Here is a 19,853-nt window from a genome sequence, read left to right on the forward strand (position 1 = left end):
TTTCCCTGGTAGTTGGATAGCGCGAGTCCTTAGGTAAATTGGAATGGACAAGTAGACCCTACTTCACGCCGTCAAAATATTGGTGACCACGGTCCGCTAAGGGACCCATGACCTTTCGGACTTATCCGAGAGTCACAACCTAAATTCCGGGGTGTTCGGTGGAGACGACCCTACTGCTCCCCCTGGTGGTCGTCTATCGCCGCCGAACCCTGGCCCACAACACTACTACCTTCCCTTGGAGACCATTCCACGCATTAACCACTCTGACTGAAAGACCCATGCCAACTGTTCTGAGGTCCCACTGTGTTTTTTGTGATGAGAAGGTGAGTTATCTCTAGCACCTGGCAGAAATTCCAAATTCCTGCCCAAATTGCTTTTAACCAGACTCTGTGGCCAAATGGTTAGAGTGTATGCTTTGAGTCCGGGAGGTCGATGGTTTGAACCTTGGCTGAGTCTTACCAAATTTTAAAAACGGCACGTTCTGCTTCCTTGTTTGGCACAACATTTAAAAAGGATGGAGCATGTGCAAACAACAATAGGTTGGCAACCATGACACAGGTCTGGTGGGCCTAACATCCTCCACTGTGTTGAAGTCCCTTTAAGGGAACTCCTATTATTCAGGCCTGGGCATCTTGTTTGTGAGAGACTCAGGCCAAAAACTCCCCGGCTGACCCCACAAGGAGGTGGTAATAATTGGGTCCCGAAAAAAGAAGCAGAATAAGTAGTAACAGTTGTCGTAGTGTTAGTGTCGTAGTGCGTTAGTTAGTTAGTCGTAGTGCGTGTCCTTATTCTAGCCAAGTTTCAAATTCCCACTTAATTTGAAGTAGTTTCATTTCCAGGAGAACTCTTGACATACAAGGGGTCTTCTTCTTTTGTACGTAGCTGTGAGTTGGGGATGCGGCTGTGCCGCTGATGCATTGGCCCATGGAAGTTATGGCAGTAATTTGGAATTTGTTCAGGGTGCCAGCAATTGCTCGTCTACTCTTCATGACTAACACCATTGGATCTTTAACGTCCACCAACCAATGTTGGCAGATGGGACGTTCAGTGTAACGTCCATCTGAGGGACCCCATACACATTGATGCCTCTGCCATGACTGCGAGACACCAGGATGATAGTTTGCAGCCGAGCTGAGATTCAAACCCAGCCCAGACGGCTCAGAGGCGAATGTGCATACCTCATGGCCATCCTGCCAACCCATACAAGGAGTTGAATCGCATGAATATTTCCTTTGGGTTTTTATCCCCCGCCGCCTGGCGGAAGGGAGATATTGTTGTCACCCGGGTCGTCCGTCCGTCCGGCTGGCTGGGCATCAACATTTATAGCTGTGAGTGCGATAACTCATAAACTGTTCACCATATCGATTTGAAATTTGGGTCACACATGTACCACCTGAAAAGGAAGAACCCTATTGATTTTGGGCATGGCCGGATCCAAGATGGCCGACTGGTTCAATGGTGGGGCGGACCGTTGCTAATGGGTATATTTATCTCTGATGTTAGGGGTATATTTATTGTTGTTGATGGGTATATATTTTATGGGTATATTTATTGGGATGGGTATATTTATTGTTGTTGTGCCATCCTTGGAAGAGATTCCCTGGTCTGACATTACATGGTCATTCAAAGCAACTGGAGTTGGGGGATTTCAAAAGGTTTTGGTTTGCAGGCCATTGAGATGATCATTTGTTGGAATTCACTTTTGGATTCAAATTGTGATCCATTTAATTCCACAAAATCGATTTTCATGTCAATACGATATTCTTTCTTGTACTTTGCAGCTTTGAAGCAACCTTACTGGTTGCTGCTGGGAGCTTTTAGTGTGCTAACTGGATTCACTTTGTACCTGAAGATGAATGGAAAACAACATGCAGGTGAATATTTCCAATTTGTTATCACTGTCCAATAATATTGTACGATCTTTGAAAGTTACTCTCACTTGATTTGTCAATTCATTTGTGCCTGCAGAGCTTTAAGTGCAGCTAGAATCAATGTATAATTTATGTCCTTTAATCACTCTTATTAAACTTGCTTGGAGATCAGACCTCGATCGTTTTGCTGGCATGTTAACTCGCTGACCGATATACACGAGATGCATTGATTGGCTTGCTTTTCATTAATAAATAGTTAAACAAAATAATGCGATAACATACTGATGTAAAATTGTTTGTACTCGTAGAAGAATGCCTGTAATTGTCTTTTTTTCGGTGCCGATGTTATTTTTTGTATTCATTCCTAACAGACATAGGTAGTGGAAAACAGCAGAAACAACATACCAAAGATCTTGAAGAACTTGGCTACTACTTCAAAGACCGTAAGAAATGTTCAGTTTTTTTTGGCTATACATGTTCGAGGCTCGTGGAAGAAGCTGGAGCAGAATGTAAGGGAACGAAATGGAAAGGAGGAAGCACCAACAGCAGAGTAGAAGTGAAAGTGAGATCAAGGGGAGGAGGAGGACACATGGGGATGAAGAAGATGCATACAAGCTGAATTAAACACACCAAGAAGAGGAAGGGGAAGTTGGCAATGAAACAGAGAAGGAACAAAATATTTATTATAAGACTTTTGTAACACCACCGAAGTGTACACTTCTGCATTCTTCCATGCCACCAGGTTAATTGGGCAAACAAAACAGGCTAATGCCCTTTAATGATATGATTTGGAATCATGTGCCAAGATAAATATTTACTTCGAGCTGACTTAGCTCTTGAAATTGACTGAGTCAACCGAGTGCAGGTGAAAGGTTGTTGTTTTATGCGGTTATTCTTGTGGATAAATTGTCATGCTTTTGTGCATTGCACAGAAAAGCTACTCAAGAAGGGTGCTGAAGAAAAACCTTTTGAGTTTCACGTTGCAAGTACGCATCGTGAAAATCAGAGGCACTACGAAGAGCTTGGGAAGGTAAGCATTCTTGTATTTCTTAATTTTTGAAGTGAAATTGTTGAATTGAATTGTAAAAACATCGTGAGTGTCAACAGCATGAAGGTCAATCTCCTGCAGCCCGTAACATTAATGCAGGTTTTCCCCAGGGCTCTGTGTTAGGGCCTTCTTTGTTTCTCCTTTACAAAAATGACCTGCCTGACCAGGTGTGCAAATTAACATTTTTATCCATCGGCCAGAAGGGCCGGTGACTAGAAAAAGTTGCTGGCCCAGCAGAATTTCTACCGGCCCGATAAAATAAAGACAAAAGTCACAAATTTGATATCAAACACTTTTGATATACTCACATGAGTGAGTTTGATGAGTGAGGTTTGATTGATGAGGTTGGTTGGATGAATGAATTTGATGAGTGAGTTTAATGGAGGAGGTTTGCAGAATGAGTGAGTTTGATGGAAGAGGTTGGGTGGATGAGTGGGTTGGGGGTGGGGGGATGATGCAGGGAGGAGGAGGTTATGTGTGATTGGGGGGGGGCCTTTTTTGTGTGGGTGATGGGGGGCAGGGGGGTTGTGAGTCGTGCTGGGGGGCATTTTTGTGGGTGATGGGGTGGTTGTGGCTGATGGACGATGGGGGGGGGGGTTGTGGGTGATGGACGATGGGGTTGAGGGGGGGGTGGTTGTGGGTGATGGACAATGGTGGGGGTACTACTCATCCACCCAACATCACATATAAACTCACTCATTCACCCAACCTCACCCATCAAACTCACTCATTCACCCAACCTCACCCATCAAACTCACTCATTCACCCAACCTCACCCATCAAACTCACTCATTCATCTAACCTCACTCATCTAACTCACTCATTCACCGAACCTCACCCATCAAACTCACTCATTCACGCAAATTCACTCAATTAACCAACATGGGCATGAGAAAATGCGTCCAAACCGTCAAATCTCACGCAATCACGCGTCATTTGCACAGATGCCAACCCTCCCGATTTCATCGGGAGGCTTCCGAAAATTCACCCAAACTCCCGCCCTTACGATCACTATCCTTATCCTCCCGAAATTTTGATATTTTTGCACTGTTCACTAATCAGAATGTACTAGTATGAGAATTGAATGAAAAGCATCGTCTGCTACGTATAGCATGTGGTAACTCCATAACGTTCGCTGCTACCAAATTGTACGTAAAAAATTGCAAATTCAAATGAGGAGCAGCGAAACATTGGGTCTGGATCTCGCTTATGCGATCATGCACTGAGATTTAGTGCATGCGGTATGTGTGCAATACAGTGCATGCGGTATGTATGCACAGTGTATATGCATGCGATACGCTCACTGCATGCAGCTGGGCCCCGTACCAGCCCGGCGGTCGCGACCACCGTGCGGTGTTTAGCAGCCGCTAGAGTTCTACGAGTCGCGCTGCAGCTGTGGAACATCGACTTCGAAGTTACCGATGCTTCAAGCCCTCGATGTTGATTACGAAATGGCAGAAAAGAAGCTTACGAAGACCAAGAAATGGTCTCAGAAGTACAAGACCGAATACAGTCTCCAATACCCGTGTATTCGAAAGTCTGAAAGAGGAATTCATCATGCGTATTGTACAGTATGCAGCGTTGATATTTCAGTTGAGCACGGAGGTCGCGATGATATTCGGAAGCATGTTGGAAGCAAACGGCACACAGACATTGCAAAGGAGAGATCTTCGAGCACGAGTACCGGTACACTTCTGAATTATTTCACCAAACAAGGGACAAGCGAGGAAGAGGATGTTACCCGAGCGGAACTTCTCTTTAGTGGATTTATTGTGGAACATAACTTGCCCATATCAGTCTCAGATCATGCTGGACCTCTATTTCAAAAGATGTTTCCAGATTCAAAAGTTGCTTCAAAGTATGGATGTACAAGAACAAAAACTTCAGCAATAATTGGTGAGTTGTCAAATGTTACTGCTTCATCTATTGCCGATATTGCTAGACTAGCTCCATTTAGCCTAGCTACAGACGGTAGCAATGACAGTGGTGAGGCCCAGCTATATCCTGTCCTGATTTCGTACCATGACAACAGTGCTGGGATTGTGAAGCAAGGTTTGCTAAGTTTGCCTGCGTGCAAACAAGATTCCACTGGAGAAAACATTTTCAAACTGCTTGATCATGAGTTCAGTGACAGGAAAATTCCGTGGGGAAATTGCGTTTCCTTTTGTGCTGATAATGCCTCTGTCATGGTGGGCAAGCACAAAGGAGTCGCTGCTTATATCCACAAACAAAATCCAGAGTGCTACATCATGGGATGCCCTTGCCATATGATGCACAATACGGCCAAGAAGGCGGCTCAGGCCTTACCCATTGAATTAGATGACTTTCTCATCGATATTTACTACTACTTGGACAAAAGTAGTAAACGCGTCAAAGGAGTGAAAGCACTGCAAGAACTCTGTGATGCCCCGACACACATGATTCTGAAGCATGTCGCAACAAGGTGGCTGTCCCTTGGTCAGTGCCTAGACAGGCTGATTGAACAGTGGGAGCCACTTCGCCTCTTCTTCAAAGAAGAAGTACGAAGAAAAATGCAACCAACTGTAGCCAAGACTCTAACAACGAGCAAGAAGGACGGCACTGTATCTACTGCCAGTACTGGCACTGCAGGATCAAGCACTAGTGGAGCAGCATTCACCACTACCACTGCAGTATCTGCTGCGAAGAAGACAGCAGGGACAGTACCAAAACCAATGCTGAGAGCAGGTAGCATCACCGGCCCTTCATCACGTTCATCTACAAAGCAGATCCCTTCAGAGTCGAGAAAGACTGTCATAGTCCCATCTACAGGCAAAGAAGGACCCAAGTTAAGTTCTGCTTTTGCCAAATCACTTGATAGAAGCTCAGCAAAACCTTCGAATCAGAGGTCTTCTTCCTTGGCTGCACCTACCTCAAGCTCTCTCCTCAAACGTAAAATTGGATCTGGTACTACGAGTCTGACCTCTTCTGCTGGCAGTAAACGCAAGTGTGATCGCCCTGCGGCTAAGTGTACTACGAGTTCTACAACTAAAAGCGCATCTTCCTCAAACACTGTGCAGGAATCTAGAGAAAAACGTGTCAACAGGATGTTCTTGTCTCCACAAACAAAACTCTATTGTTTCTTCCTTCGATATGCTAACAAGCTTTTTGAGAAGGGGAATCTTCTGCTCCAAAGAGACGAACCCTGTATTCATCTCCTGCACGGAGAATTGAATGGTCTTCTGAAAGATATCTTCGTACGGTTTTTGAAACCATCGGTGTCATCGGTTGCTCTGGTAAATGTACCCTTCTCTGACAGAAATCATCAGAAGAATGATGAGGACCTCATGATTGGGAACGATGCCAAACTGTATATAAGGGAACAAAGGAGTCTCAAGAAATCCACCTTCACTCTGAGTGAGTCAGACATCCAAGGTTTCTTCAGTGCAGTTCGCTCATATTATGTGAAAGCCTGCAATTACATCTTCAAAACCTGGCCGCTAGATGATGAATTAGCCAAGCATGCTCAGGTGCTGGATGTTAAGCTACACCAAGAAGTGGGGTTTGACTGTGTGGAGTTTTTCATCAAGAAATTCCCCTGTCTGTTCAGTGGCGGTGATAGTGACATAGACAGTCTTGAGAGTGAATTCGCTCACTACCAGGCAGACGCCTCCATAGCTACAATTGCTACTGAGACAGTGAGAGTGGATGAGCAGTGGCATCGGATTTCACAGCTCACAGATCCCTGCACTGGTGCCAAGAAGTATCCTAATTTGAGCAAAGTGATGAAGGGAATCTTGGTCATTCCTCATTCGAACGCATCATGTGAGCGGGCACTCAGTCTTGTACGGAAGAATCATACTGAATTTCGTCCCAATTTGAGTGTCAAAACCCTGGAAGCTCTCTTAATTGAAAAACTAGCTCATAGCACCGCTTGCTACCAGAGAGAATACAGCAAAGACATAATCAGAAGGGCTAAAAGAGCCACACAGCTGTCACTCAGCAAAGCTGCCATGGAAAAAGCAAGCAGCAGTAGTACCAGCCAGTAAGGTAAGAAAAATATTGCTTCTTTTGTGCTTTTTGTTAATCTTTGATTGTCCCCTAACTTACTAATATTAACATACATGTAACATTAAAAAGTGCACAATTTTCCCCTTTTTTTGTTCAAAAAGTGGGAATTCTTAACATGTTAAATGCTCCAAAATAAGGCTCAGAGGGCACTAGAGAGCGTCTAGAACCCCAGAGCTTCCAGGGCCCTAAGGCGGGCCCTGGGCCCCGCCGCAAGGGTCGAGCGCTCCGCGCTCGAGATGTGTGCTTCGCGCACATTATTTGGTGTCGGTTGCAAATCCTCCCTAATTCGGATTTCCAAAAGTTGGCATCTCTGCATTTGGAACGAGATGAAAACAGACAAAATGACTGCCGCAGAATTACCGGTGATTTCCACGGATTTCTGCGGACAAAAACAGTAGTTCTAGTTGAGAAAACCAGTAGAGAAGCTAGTACAAAATAACAGGAATCACCGGTGATTCGCCAGCCGGGCAGGTAAGGCAGTATTGTGTACCCTCCCAGCACAAAAGTTAGGTGCCATTGGCGACCGGGCAGCCGTTAATTTGCACCCCTGCTGACAACATTTCATCTTGGCTAGCCATTTATGTTGATGACTCAACCCCATACATTACTTATCCCAGCTCCCTGCTTGCATTGCTTCATTTTCAAGCCAGCATCAATCTAAATCAGGACCTTGAGAATGTTATTAACTTGGAAAAAGACTGGTTCATCAGCATCATTCAAAAGAAGACCCACCTGCTATCCATGTCCAGGTTAAGATCCTCCTCTTTTCATAACCTGGTTATGGACCAAACATCATTAAAATAACTTGATGGCATCTGTCTTCTGGGTCTGGACATCACGTCTTACCTTGTTTGGGATAAATACATTTCTGGCATTGCCAAAAGAGCCTCTCAGCGACTTTGCTGCTTGTCTCGGGCTCGCCGATGCTACCCTCTTGAGGCTTCGCTCCACCTGTACAAGACCACCATATGTCCAGTCATGGAATACTGTAGTCGCATCTGGGCAGGTGCTCCGCCTCATCTTCTGCCCCTTCTTGACAAAACTCAGTGATGAGTTGTTAACCTGGTAGACCATGATGTGGCATGATCTGTAGAACCTCTCTCGGTTCTATGCTCTCTGGCCTCTCTGTGTCTCTTCCACAGGTACTATAATGGAAGATGCTCAAATGGACTTTCATTTATTGCCCGTCCATTACATACTTTCCAGCTCTCGACACGTTTGGCAGCCTCTGCACACCCCCATACTGTCTGTGTTTCTAAGGTCAATGCAGTACGATGTTCCTCCAGTTTTTTCCCACGCACTGCTAAACTCTGGAATTCCCTATCTGCATCGTATTTCCCAGCAACATATAACCTTTCCCAGTTTAAGAAAGAAGTGAATAGGTATCTCCTTTCCCAGTAACTCCTCTTCCCACAATTTATTTTTTGTAACCCCCCACCTTTGAGTGACCTCAACGGCCTTGTGATAGGTGAACTCTCCATAAAAATGCAGTGGATGCCTGCAATGGTGCTTACCATCTTTCAAAAAAATGGAATCTGTCCCATTGTCTTTGATAGTTCCTTCCCAATCCCAAACTTGAGATTGAGCCATTTTTCACCACAATTTGGCAGATGATAAGTAAAATTATGCCATTCTTATTTATCTTGATGGTCTTAAATGTTAGCATATCACACAAAACATGATGCAGTATGTGAGCTCACAATGTTTTAAGGTGCATTTTTAAATGCAATCATTCAAATATAAACTCCATTACAGGTTGTTATTATTCATTCATCCAGTTGAATTAAAACAGTAAAAGTTTCCAATTGAAAAAAAGCTGCACTTGCTAGTCGGTGGAGCTGACGTTTCAGCGAGCATCTACATCTGCCGTGACCAAGGTGGGTGAATGCTCACCGAAACGTCGGCTTTACCTACTAGTAAGTCCAGGTTTTTTCAGTTATAAACTTTTACTGTCATAAACTCCTTCACTGATGTGATACCAGGAACGATGTTCCTCGCCAGATAGTTCCACATGGATTCTGACTTACAGGATCTGTCCGGCACGTACTGTCCTATGGCATGACCAGGCAGGCTCAGTAGAAAGAGGAACTAGTCTTGCAGGTGAAGACTTGTGTCCATCTGTGTCGACGGACAGGTAGAGCAATGGATGGATTCAACAGGACGTTGATCGTGGGAAGCAAGAAGAAGCTGATGTTTCAGGGGTTTACCTCATTTGCTCTGATGAAGGCCCAAAACGTCAGCCTCTCCTTCCTTCCCATGACTGTTTGCATACCTCGATGTACCTTCTGTTAATTCCATCCATTGAACAGGCAGGATCTGCTTTGGGTCAGCTTGCACATCTCCGAAAGTTGATGCTTCCTTTATTGCCAATCGTCCTGTATTTCTCAACCTATGATCTAGCAATGAGTGTCTTTCCAAATTTGCATAATATCTTGAGTAATGGGAAAATGGGAATTTGTGCTAAAAATAAACCTTTTAATAAACCTCCTTCCCTTTTTTTTTGAGGTAGTTTTTTTTAATATATATTGAGTTGGGGCGATTAATTTCATAGTTTTATTTCAATATCTTCTTTGGTTCATTGATACAGCATCTATTTTCGCATTTGAACCCTTGACCTTTTATTTAAATTATTATTTTCCAAGAGCCTCCATTCCAAGTGGAATGTGGATAAATACAGGGTGTGTCAATAAAACGTTAACCACTTCAAAAGTTTTTATTCACCAAAACATTGAGTAATAAAACAAAGAATTAACTTGGAAAATGAAAACCAAATCATGGAGAAATGAAACTCATTATGTGTTAATGCGCTTAGAGTCGAGGCGTTCTGTGTGAGCACTTCCACGCACACAACAAGAATTCACATGAATTGCGAAGCTTTCAATGATGTTTCTGCAAGTTTTAATGGTTACTGTCTGCACATAAGCCTCAACTGCTGTCTTCAGATCTGGGGTGTTCCTTGTAGACGTTATCCTTGCAAGCTCCCCACAGGACATAATCCAGCAGATTGAGGTCAGGGCTGTGTGCAGACCATTCGTTTTCCATACGCAAACTAAGAACTCGTCCTAATTTTTGACACAGAAAGTCAATTGTTTTATTGGCTGTATGCGGGGTCGCACCATATTGCAGGAACCACTGTCGCCCAAGGGTTGCAGTGCTCATTCATTGCTTCAAGTCTTCGTAAAATGTGTTGACATTCGACCGGTATCATTCTTCATTGATGGTAACCGTTCTTCCGTTTTTGTCTTCTAACCGATACAGCCCAAACACACCTCTGTGGCTTACAGCCACAAATGCAGTGGCTTTCCTACCCTTAAGCGACTTCTCTTCAACCTCATCTGGGCGTTGACTTCCCCAAAAAATGTTGTGTGAATTGACAGCATCATTGACGTGAAAGTGTGCCTCATCATTAAAACGCACATCGCGAATCCAGTTTGGGTTTGGCTCCATCTTCTGCTGCAGCATCTCACACATAGTGACTCGAGCTGCTTTATAACCATCAGTCAATTTATGGGCTCTTGTGATGTAGTGAGGAAAGGGGTTTAATTGTTGTTTCATTATTCTTCTAATACTGCTGGGAGTGAGACCCATTTGAGGAAATCTTTGTCGATGCGATTTCTTTGGACTTTGCTTGACTGACTCACGAACTCGTTCCATGTTTCCTTCACACCGTACACTTCTTGGGCGACTGGTCCTTCCCTTGTTAATGTTGAGTATCGTCCCTTCATTTTTGAACTTTTTCACAAGTTTCCAAATGGCTGGCTTGCTTGGCTTGTTTCTGGGATGCACTCCTTATTCAATCCAGAACCTCGTCTGGACGGAAGCAATTGATTTGGTCTCAAAATGCCATGTGACAATGTTTAATCTTTGCTCCGTAGAAAACGTCATTTTTTCCATATAATACTTTAGTTATGCTTGAATGACTTCTCCAAAGATCCTTGATCACTCCTGCAAAACAAAACATTAAGGTAATGGCTAAAAGTACAAAGGTCATTTGAGCCGATTAACCTCTTATTGACGCATCCTGTATTGTAAGGAATATTGCAAATTGTTTTTAATTGTACCAATTTATTTTGAGGGAAGTTGGGGGTGGGGGGTTGCATGAACATCAGATACATTAATTTTCTTGTGAAAGTGAAAAACTCATCTGACTTTTGATATGCAAATAGAATCCGATTTCTGTGATTATTTCTGTAGTAGTTGAGCCATATGTCCTTCTTTTTCAGGCGATAACCCAATACATTTACAAACTTCTGGAAGAGAAATACGACTTAACAAGGACTTCCCTGCCGGTATGAAAGTTTTTTTTTTTATAATCCCTCTGCTGATGAAGTCGCCGGAGGCATTGTTTTCTGGTTGTGCATCCGTCTGTGCTAATTTTCACTATTTTCTCTGTTTTCTCCGTAACCGCTTGGCGGATTGACACTAAATTTTCACCAGAGGTGTGACTACTCATGTAGAATGTTTTAATGATAATTATAACGCCATAGGTCATGTGTGGCAGCCATGTTGTACAAAAGGAAAAACGTTGGACCTCCTATATCACAGAAACTGCTCCATGGAAAAAATTGAGACTTGGCACATTGGAAACGTGTAATTTTTTTATGATGTCATAATGAATGCTTTATCCAATCAGTATGAACATTTTGAGTGTCATCTCGGGCTAAATTGTATTGGGGTGGGGGGGGGGGAGAGTGCCCTTCCAGTTAACAAAGTTATTATAATTCTAATATGCTTCCTAAATTTCAAAGAAGAAAAAAAATAAACAGAAGAAGAAATAGTGATGTGCAAAGTCTGCTTGTCTGTTTTAGTCATCTGTCCATTTAACTAGTTTCTCTCTGTCTCTGTCTCTGTCTCTGTCTCTCTCTTTTTCTCTCTCTTTTTCTCTCTTTCTCTCTTTCTCTCTTTCTCTCTTTCTCTCTTTCTCTCTGTGAGCACATTGACCTTTCACCCTTTCTTCTCCTGTTTTCCCTTTATTCTTGGTGTGTGGCATGATGTCAGTTTAAAAAGACATTTAAATTGAAGCAAAATCTTTTTTTTTTTTTTTTTTGTAATTCTAAAATTTCTTGTAATTCTGCATGAAATATTACATTTTTTTTTTTTTTTTTTTTTTTTTACTTCAAAATAAATAAAGGAAACCGATTATAGACACCGCTTTGGAAATAAACTCATCACGTACATGTGCAAAGACACACACACACTCACACACACACACCTTGAGACCTGGTATTTCTCCGTTACACCTCTTGAAACTTACCTACATGTGGAGACAATATCAACTTGAAAGCACATGCACACGCACACATGCACAGATGGATGTAGACACTTTGATACCTGGGAGGGCTCCTCTCCACCTTCTGAAACCTGCATGTGGAGATGACCAACGACATAGTCCTACCTCGTGTTTAGGTTGACAGTGAATTTTGTTGGGCAAAATAAAAATACAGACACATTAATTGTTTTTAAGTCATTTATTTTTTTGGAATGAAACTGAAACACGATTTTATATCATTGGAGGATAAATTGAAACCATTGAAGCATTTTTTTATTAAGAAGTATTTTATATTCATTTCTTGATACAGTCCTGCAATTGTCCCCATTCTTAAAGAAAGAAAGAAATACTGTCTCATGTGACCCTTGTTACCCTCGCCGGAGGAAAGGGTATTGCATTTGGGGCCGTTTGTTTGTTTGTTTGTCTGTCTGTTTGTTTGTCCGCACAGAACTTTAGTGCTTTTCTCCGCAACCGCTTTTCGGATTGAGACGAAATTTTCACCATAGGAGCGACTACTCATGTGGAATGTTTTATTGATAATTATGACACAAGTCATGTGGTGTGGCAGCCATGTTGGAAAAATGGAAAAACCTTGGACCTCTGTATCTCTGAACTGCACCAAGACAAAAATGGCACACGGCAAGCACTCCTCATGGAAAATGTGTGATTTATTTATGATGTCATAATTGCATATGTAGAACGCTACATCTGATCAGTATGAAAATTTATGAGGGTCATCTCAGGATAAAATGGTCTACAGAAAAAAAATTGATGACATCATCGGTCACATGATTCTGCAGCCATATTGTTTGAAAAAAACCTTCAAAAATCTCTGAAGTAGCTGAATAGGTCGAGGTGAAACTTTACACGTATGATCGCTTATCCATGAGGAACAAAAGGGTCACACATGCGTTGTCATAGGTCACATGGTTTGGTGGCCATATTGAATTTACCCTAAAACCTCATAACATCATCTTCTCCAAAACTGCTGTTCAGATCAAGGGGAAACTTCACATACATATTCTCCAAGGGTGGGGGATATACGTTTGTTCATGAATAATTGATAGGTCACATGGTTTGGCAGCCATATTGGATTGAATAAAAATTATTAAATCATGTTTTCTCTGGAACCACTTACCTTATTGAAGCGAAACTTTGCAACTATCACCTACCACCATAGCTGCATACATGGTAAAAATTATCTCAGAAGTCACCTGGTTTGGTGGCCATCTTGGATAGAAAAACGTACCTGACCCAATTAATATGAAACTTCATAGACCTGATCCCCTACCGCATTAGAGGCAGAATTTAAATTTATGATGTCATAGGTCACGTGGTTCGTCAGCCATATTGGACTGAAAATGAATTTTGTTTTTTAAGTCTTCTCCAAAACGGCTGAACAGATTGAGGCAAAACTTTACGCACATGTTCCTACTGACATGCTTGAACAAGTTTGTCAATTTCTAATTGATAGGTCACATGGTTTGGTAGCCATATTGAATTTACCCTAAAACCTTCAAATATCTTCTCCAGAATGACTAGACAGATTGAGGGGAAACTTCACATACATATTCCACAATCCAAGGGAGTATAAGTTTGTTCACGAATAATTGAAAGGTCACGTGATTTGGCAGCCATATTCAATTTAAGAAAAGTATTAAATAATGTTTTCTCTGGAACCACTTATCCTATCGAAGCAAAACTTTGCAAAACGCCAGGGCTGCATATAGAAAATAAATTGTGATGTCAAGTCACATGGTTTGGCAGCCATCTTGGATAGAAAAACGCACCTTATCCGATTATCACGAAACTCAACATGCGTGATCCCCGATCCCATGAGAGGCAGAATATAGTCTGGCAGCCATTGGCTAACATGTTTTGAAGTACATACACAATTTTATTGCAGATTCTGGTAACATAGACTATACTAAACTCAAATCCGAGTGATGCCACTTTGTCACGCTTGAGCAATTTTTTTAGGAGCAAAATACAAAATGGCCACCATCAAAACCGATTTTTGGCCGTAACTCGGCCAAAAATCGAGATATGAACCCGATTTCAGTGACAGAACCTACGAGAAAGATTGGCCACATGTATTGACCCTCTACAACCACTTAATCACCCGGATGGGCTTGTGAACATTGTAATTGGAAGAATGAGTCCAAACATTGTCAACGCTGACATTTCTGTTGGCATAGGAGTTAAGCAGATGAAGGAGTATGAGGAGCAATAGCCAGACAGCTTCAACAAGCCGCTCAGCAAACAAGTAGTCACGATGGCAGTGTCCCGAAAGCAGATAAAGGTCGGACAAACACCTGTATATGACACGGGGCTCATATATTCAAGAGTGTTGGGCCTTCAGGCAGTGAGGGACATCAACCTGAAAGATATCCTGAAGTTTGAGCTCACCCCAGTACCGCCTTCGATGTTTGAAGATAACGGCGACGTGCGAATCACAAAACTGAAAGCAGTCTTGAAGCATAAATTGCAGGTAGAGGTGTCTGACAGAATGTTTCCAGATGATGGAGCAATCATTGCAGACTAGCCGAAACCCCGTCACAGACAGAATCTGTTCATTCAACCACCCTCACCAGCTCACCCACACTCGAGGGACATGGACTGGACAGGGCGTGCTTGCCCCGCCTACTCATCCCCCACCCCTGCCCCATTCCCACCCGCCTTCAATTTGCTTACCCCCGCCCAAAAATTTAATTACCCCGGCCCCGCCCCCGCCTCTTCACTCCCTGCCCTCTGTCTCTTAATTCCCCGCCCCCCTGTCCACCCCCTCACACTCAACCCCACCTAATTCGCCCCAGCACCCGCCCCATTTCCCCCGTCTCCCGCTTTCAATTTGCTTACCCCCGCCCAAAATTTTGCTTACCTTGCCCCCCGCCTCTTCATCCCCCGCCCCCGCCTCTTCACTCCTCGACCCCGTCTCAACGAAAAGTATTTATTCTGTTTCAGAGTTGAAAGTTGACTATTGCCACTATGTGTGATGCACTCTTACAAGTACGAAGTTTCTTTCAGTCCAGGTCACAGTACCGAGAAAAACGTGACGCGACCGCGAGGAGGAGCACAAAATTGGTCCTTCAGTATGAATATAAAGAAGATGGTTGTGCTATGCTGTGGGTGATTTCAATGGCCATCAAAAGGAACAGTAGAGGACTATGTGCAGAATCTTCTTTCTTATTTGAGAGATAAGCTGAAGATATGTGATACGTATTTGGTCTTTGACCGGTATTATGACAACAGCATCAAGAAAGTCACACGAACCGCTCGTGCAGGCAAAGATGCCCATCGACGACACCAGCTGAATCTGACGACGCCACTCCCTGCACAAAAGATCGTTTTAACAGTGACAGAGAACAAAGTCCAATTAATAAATATCATTTGCAGCTACATCAAAGACCATCCTGAAGCATTTTCTACCAACACAAAGCTCATATTAACTGGACCTAACCCAATACCTATGGAAATTGCAGAATACCAAGTAGTAGAGAGGCCTGACCTAAGAACCACCCATGAAGAAGCTGATGTTGTTATGGTACAACAAATGGTCCTAGCCTCATCAGGAGTTCCGAGTATCCGGGTAATTTCAGACAACACAGATGTATTCATATTGCTTGTTGCATTTTACCAAATTGCATGCAACCTTGTGTTGGCTGGTACAAGTCGTGACAGATCGTCTGTTGACATCAAGGCGACAGTACAGAAGCATGCACATATTGTCACTCAAGTTCTGGCAGCACATGTGGTGTCTGGATGTGACACAGTTGCCTACCTGTGGGGGTATCGGAAAAGGCACAATTGTGAAACGCCTCAAAGATGGTCATCAATTAAATTATCTTGGTGATCTTGATGCAGAATTACCAGATGTCATATCTGAAGCAACTGCCTTCTTTGCTGCTTGCTATGGATCCCAGGTAACAGAAGACGTGTCAGCGATTCAATTTGATGTCTGGTCTTCAATGATGGCTAACAAGAAGCTGACATCACCACCAGAATTAAAAACTCTACCACCAACCTCTGTGGCTTTCATCCAACACGTTCTCAGGGCGCACTTGCAGGCAGGAATATGGCGGGCTGCATTAGATCCAGACCCACCATTGATCGATCCAACGAGTCATGGATGGTCACATGAAGAAGTGTCAAGCATGTTGCTCCCTGTGTCTCTGCCTCCAGATGTCATCAGAGCTCCTGATAATGTTCTCAAGATGATCAGGTGTGGGTGCAGCTCAGTGCGACCATGTGCAACGAATAGATGTAGTTTCTCTGCCGCCAGGCTCTCCTGTTCATTGTTCTGTGGCTGCCATGGTATGGAGGAATGTCAGAACGATCAAACAAAGTCTGTATCAGCAAGCGAAGCTGTGGAACTTGAGTGAACACTAGTTATTTGATTTATGCAACTGTCTTGTATGTGAGATTGAGTGAAAGCAGAATGAAAGAAGTTCATCAACAACCAATCGGTGTATTCATAGTTGATAGCATGTTCAGATCCCTTTTTTTTGGATTTGAATTTGTTTAAAATTTATGTAAACCTTGCTTATTACGTTTATTTGGTTATGTGTTAATATAATTAATTATAGTTTGTAGTTACCTAATCATTGTATTACTCAACTGTACTGTTGGAAATAAAGATATACAATACAATATACTGTTACAATACAATACAATATACTGTTTACCACTTAAATCAGGTTCATATAGATTTTGGGCATAGTTACGGCTGAAAATAGTTCGGTCGATATTTTTTCAGTCAAAATATTATATCTAAATAGAAAAATTGCAATATAGACTATTATTATGAGTTGTATGGTTTATTTAAACATATCAGTGTATTCCTTGACCCCCAAAACATAGGGTTTGCCACTGAAATCGGGTTCATATCTCGATTTTTGGCCGAGTTTAGGCCAAAAAACGGTTTTGATGGTGGTCATTTTGAATTTTGCTCCTAAAAAAAATTGCTCAAGCGTGACAAAGTGGCATCACTCGGATTTGAGTTTAGTATAGTCTATGTTACCAGAATCTGAAATAAAATTGTCTATGTACTCCAAAACACACCGAGAGTAAAATTCCAGTTCTGCATCCAGCTAATATAAGTTTAGGATGTCATAGATCACGTGGTTCGTCAGCCATATTGGATTGAAAATTAGAAAAATAAAAAAAGTTTCCTCTGAAATGGTTCAACAGATTGAGGCAAAGCTTTACATGTATGACCGCCTATCCATAACGAACAAAAAGTTCCCACCTCCTTTAGATGGAGGTCACATGGTTTGGCAGCCATATTGGATTGAAGGAAAAATATTAAATAATGTTTAATCTGGAACCACTGCATCATTCAATGTGAAACTTCACAATTATGATCTAGCAGAGATGTGGAATGTCGGCTTTGAATTTCAACCCGATCGGCCACATGGTTTGGCAGGCATATTGGATTGAAGTGAAATATTAAATAATGTTTTCTCTGGAACCACTGCATCAATCAATGTGAAACTTCACAATCATAATCTCGTGGAAATGTGGAATATCCGTTTTAAATTTCAAAGTCATCGGCCACAAGGTCTGGCATCCAGAATTATTGAATTATTTGAATCAAAACTTTTCAATTTTTTTCTTTTTTTGCATGAGGCTCACTTGGTCAACTGGAAAAAATGTTCAACTGTGTGTACATAATAAATAGATGGAACGTGGCCTGTTCCTCTGTCCATAACTTGTGAATCCCACGTCGCAGAGAAACATGTGGGCCCTCATTACTCTAAAGGGATTCCCGCTTTACTCTCTACACCCATGGTGTCCACATTTATTACTTTGTGTTCACGTTATTGAAACAAAAATTCAATTTATACCGACTATGTATTCAAGATAAAGGGATAACTGCTTACGTAATAAATTCATTGAATGCGGCGTGTTACTTGGTCCATAACTCATCAATCCCGCATAGTAGAGAGACGTATTGGGGCTCCGTATTACTTGGCGGAGTTCCGGTTTACCCTGTGGACCCATGGTGACATTTCCCACACATTTATTGCTTCGTGTTCAGGTAATTTAAATGCCAATTCAATTGATACCGACAATGTCCCCAGGAAAAAAGAGCTAACTGCATCCGTAATTGATAGACTGAACACTTCGTGTTACTCGGTCAGTAACTCATCAGTCCCGTGTTTTTTTTATCAAGGCAGGGTGGTATTGCTGCGAATCTGGAAGCCATGAGCACACAACATTCAGGTCCTATAGCTCAGTTCTTTCGATAAGTGAATGTGGATAGATAGCTCCTTTTCCTGAGTCTAATGGGTGAATAAATGTACTTGCGCTGTGTGTTACTTTGATAGTCAGGGTTTTCTTTCATTTTTACACCCATCATAACTACGACAACGCCAGCAGCACCTTCATCTCGCTCTGGCCGACGCCACGGCCTACGTGCGTGTCGGCACGTACGTGGGCGGAGCCCACGCAGAATATAGTTCCTCTGGCTATTTGGTGGGTGGAGCCCACGCAAAATAATATTCCCCTGTTTGGTGGGCGGAGCCCATGCAGAATAATGTTCCTCCACCTGTTTGGTGGGCAGAGTTCAAGGAGGAGCCTCACGGCAGCCCTCGACCAATCGGCGTGCTACGGGTGGGGTGTCTGCCGCCCAGCCAATCAGATCCCGCGACAGGGAGAAAGGGGTCTGCGTGACGTCACCACGCCCCGGACCAATCGACGGACTTGCCGCTCATTTTGGCCAAATGACAGGGTGACGAGCAATTCTACGTGCCAAAACTGTCCAGTAAGGGAGAGCGGGCAGTGCGGAGGCGTCCCCATCCCCCTTGAGACTGTGAATAAGGGTGCGGCGTGATTCGGACAGAGAAGAGAGCTTGAGAGACACCATCCCCCACCAGAGCCGCAAGGGTTGCACGCCGCATCCCTGCCGACAAAACCAAGAGCTGGAGCTTGAGAGACGCCACCCCCCACCAGAGCCGCAAGGGTTGTGCGCCGCGTCCCTGCCGACGACACCAAGAGCTGGAGATTGAGAGATCCTGCCACCAACAGAACCGCAAGGGGTGCGCGCCGTCTCTCTGAAGGTACCGACGAGAGGTTTGGGTTGTCGGCACGAACGCTGAGCGGAGCTCGGGAGGCCGCTTGCGGCTTGCTCTTGTCTGGGTTCGAATCAGCTCGAAGACCACACGAGGTGGACAGGTCCGAGGCAGGCCCTGGTCTTCAGCTCGCCTTTCCATCTGAGCTGGAGGCCTCAATAAAAGCTGTGGCCACCATTTATTTTGGGTGTGTGTGTGTTTGTGGCGCCATTCTAGGAAGTAATAAATTGTAAAGTGCCTTGCTGTACATACGTGCCTCTTATTATTCGGATAACTCTGACTCTTGCGTGCCCCCCTACCCCAATATATATATATATATATATATATATATATATATATATATATATATATATATATATATATATATATATATATATATATATATATATATATATATATATATATATATTGTTGTGGTTACCAGATTCGCAAACCACCATTCAGGTCCCTTAGGTGAGGTATCTCGGTAAGTGCATGTGTAGTTAGGTCCAAACCCGTTGTCTAGTGGGAATACATGTCATTTATGCGAGCTGCGACTCTTCAGGATAGCCGTTTTTCTTTTA

General features: G+C 43.1%; 1 protein-coding gene across 4 annotated transcripts in view; it reads left to right on the forward strand.

Moving 5' to 3' along the window:
• Positions 1-19,853, forward strand: part of ARB2A (ARB2 cotranscriptional regulator A) — a 198,105-nt gene that overhangs the window by 4,578 nt on the left and 173,674 nt on the right. For all 4 annotated transcript variants that reach the window (XM_085877287.1, XM_085877285.1, XM_085877284.1 and 1 more), the window contains exons 2-5: positions 1,782-1,874; positions 2,243-2,314; positions 2,804-2,901; positions 11,172-11,237. In XM_085877287.1, the coding sequence (XP_085733413.1) occupies positions 1,853-1,874; positions 2,243-2,314; positions 2,804-2,901; positions 11,172-11,237 (258 nt within the window). In that variant the 5' untranslated portion in view covers positions 1,782-1,852. The remainder of the gene's footprint in view (positions 1-1,781; positions 1,875-2,242; positions 2,315-2,803; positions 2,902-11,171; positions 11,238-19,853) is intronic.

The sequence above is a fragment of the Eptatretus burgeri genome, chromosome 4 (genome assembly GCF_056783735.1).
Source record: "Eptatretus burgeri isolate ZD-2024b chromosome 4, Ebu_testis_v1, whole genome shotgun sequence".
NCBI lineage: Eukaryota > Metazoa > Chordata > Myxini > Myxiniformes > Myxinidae > Eptatretus > Eptatretus burgeri.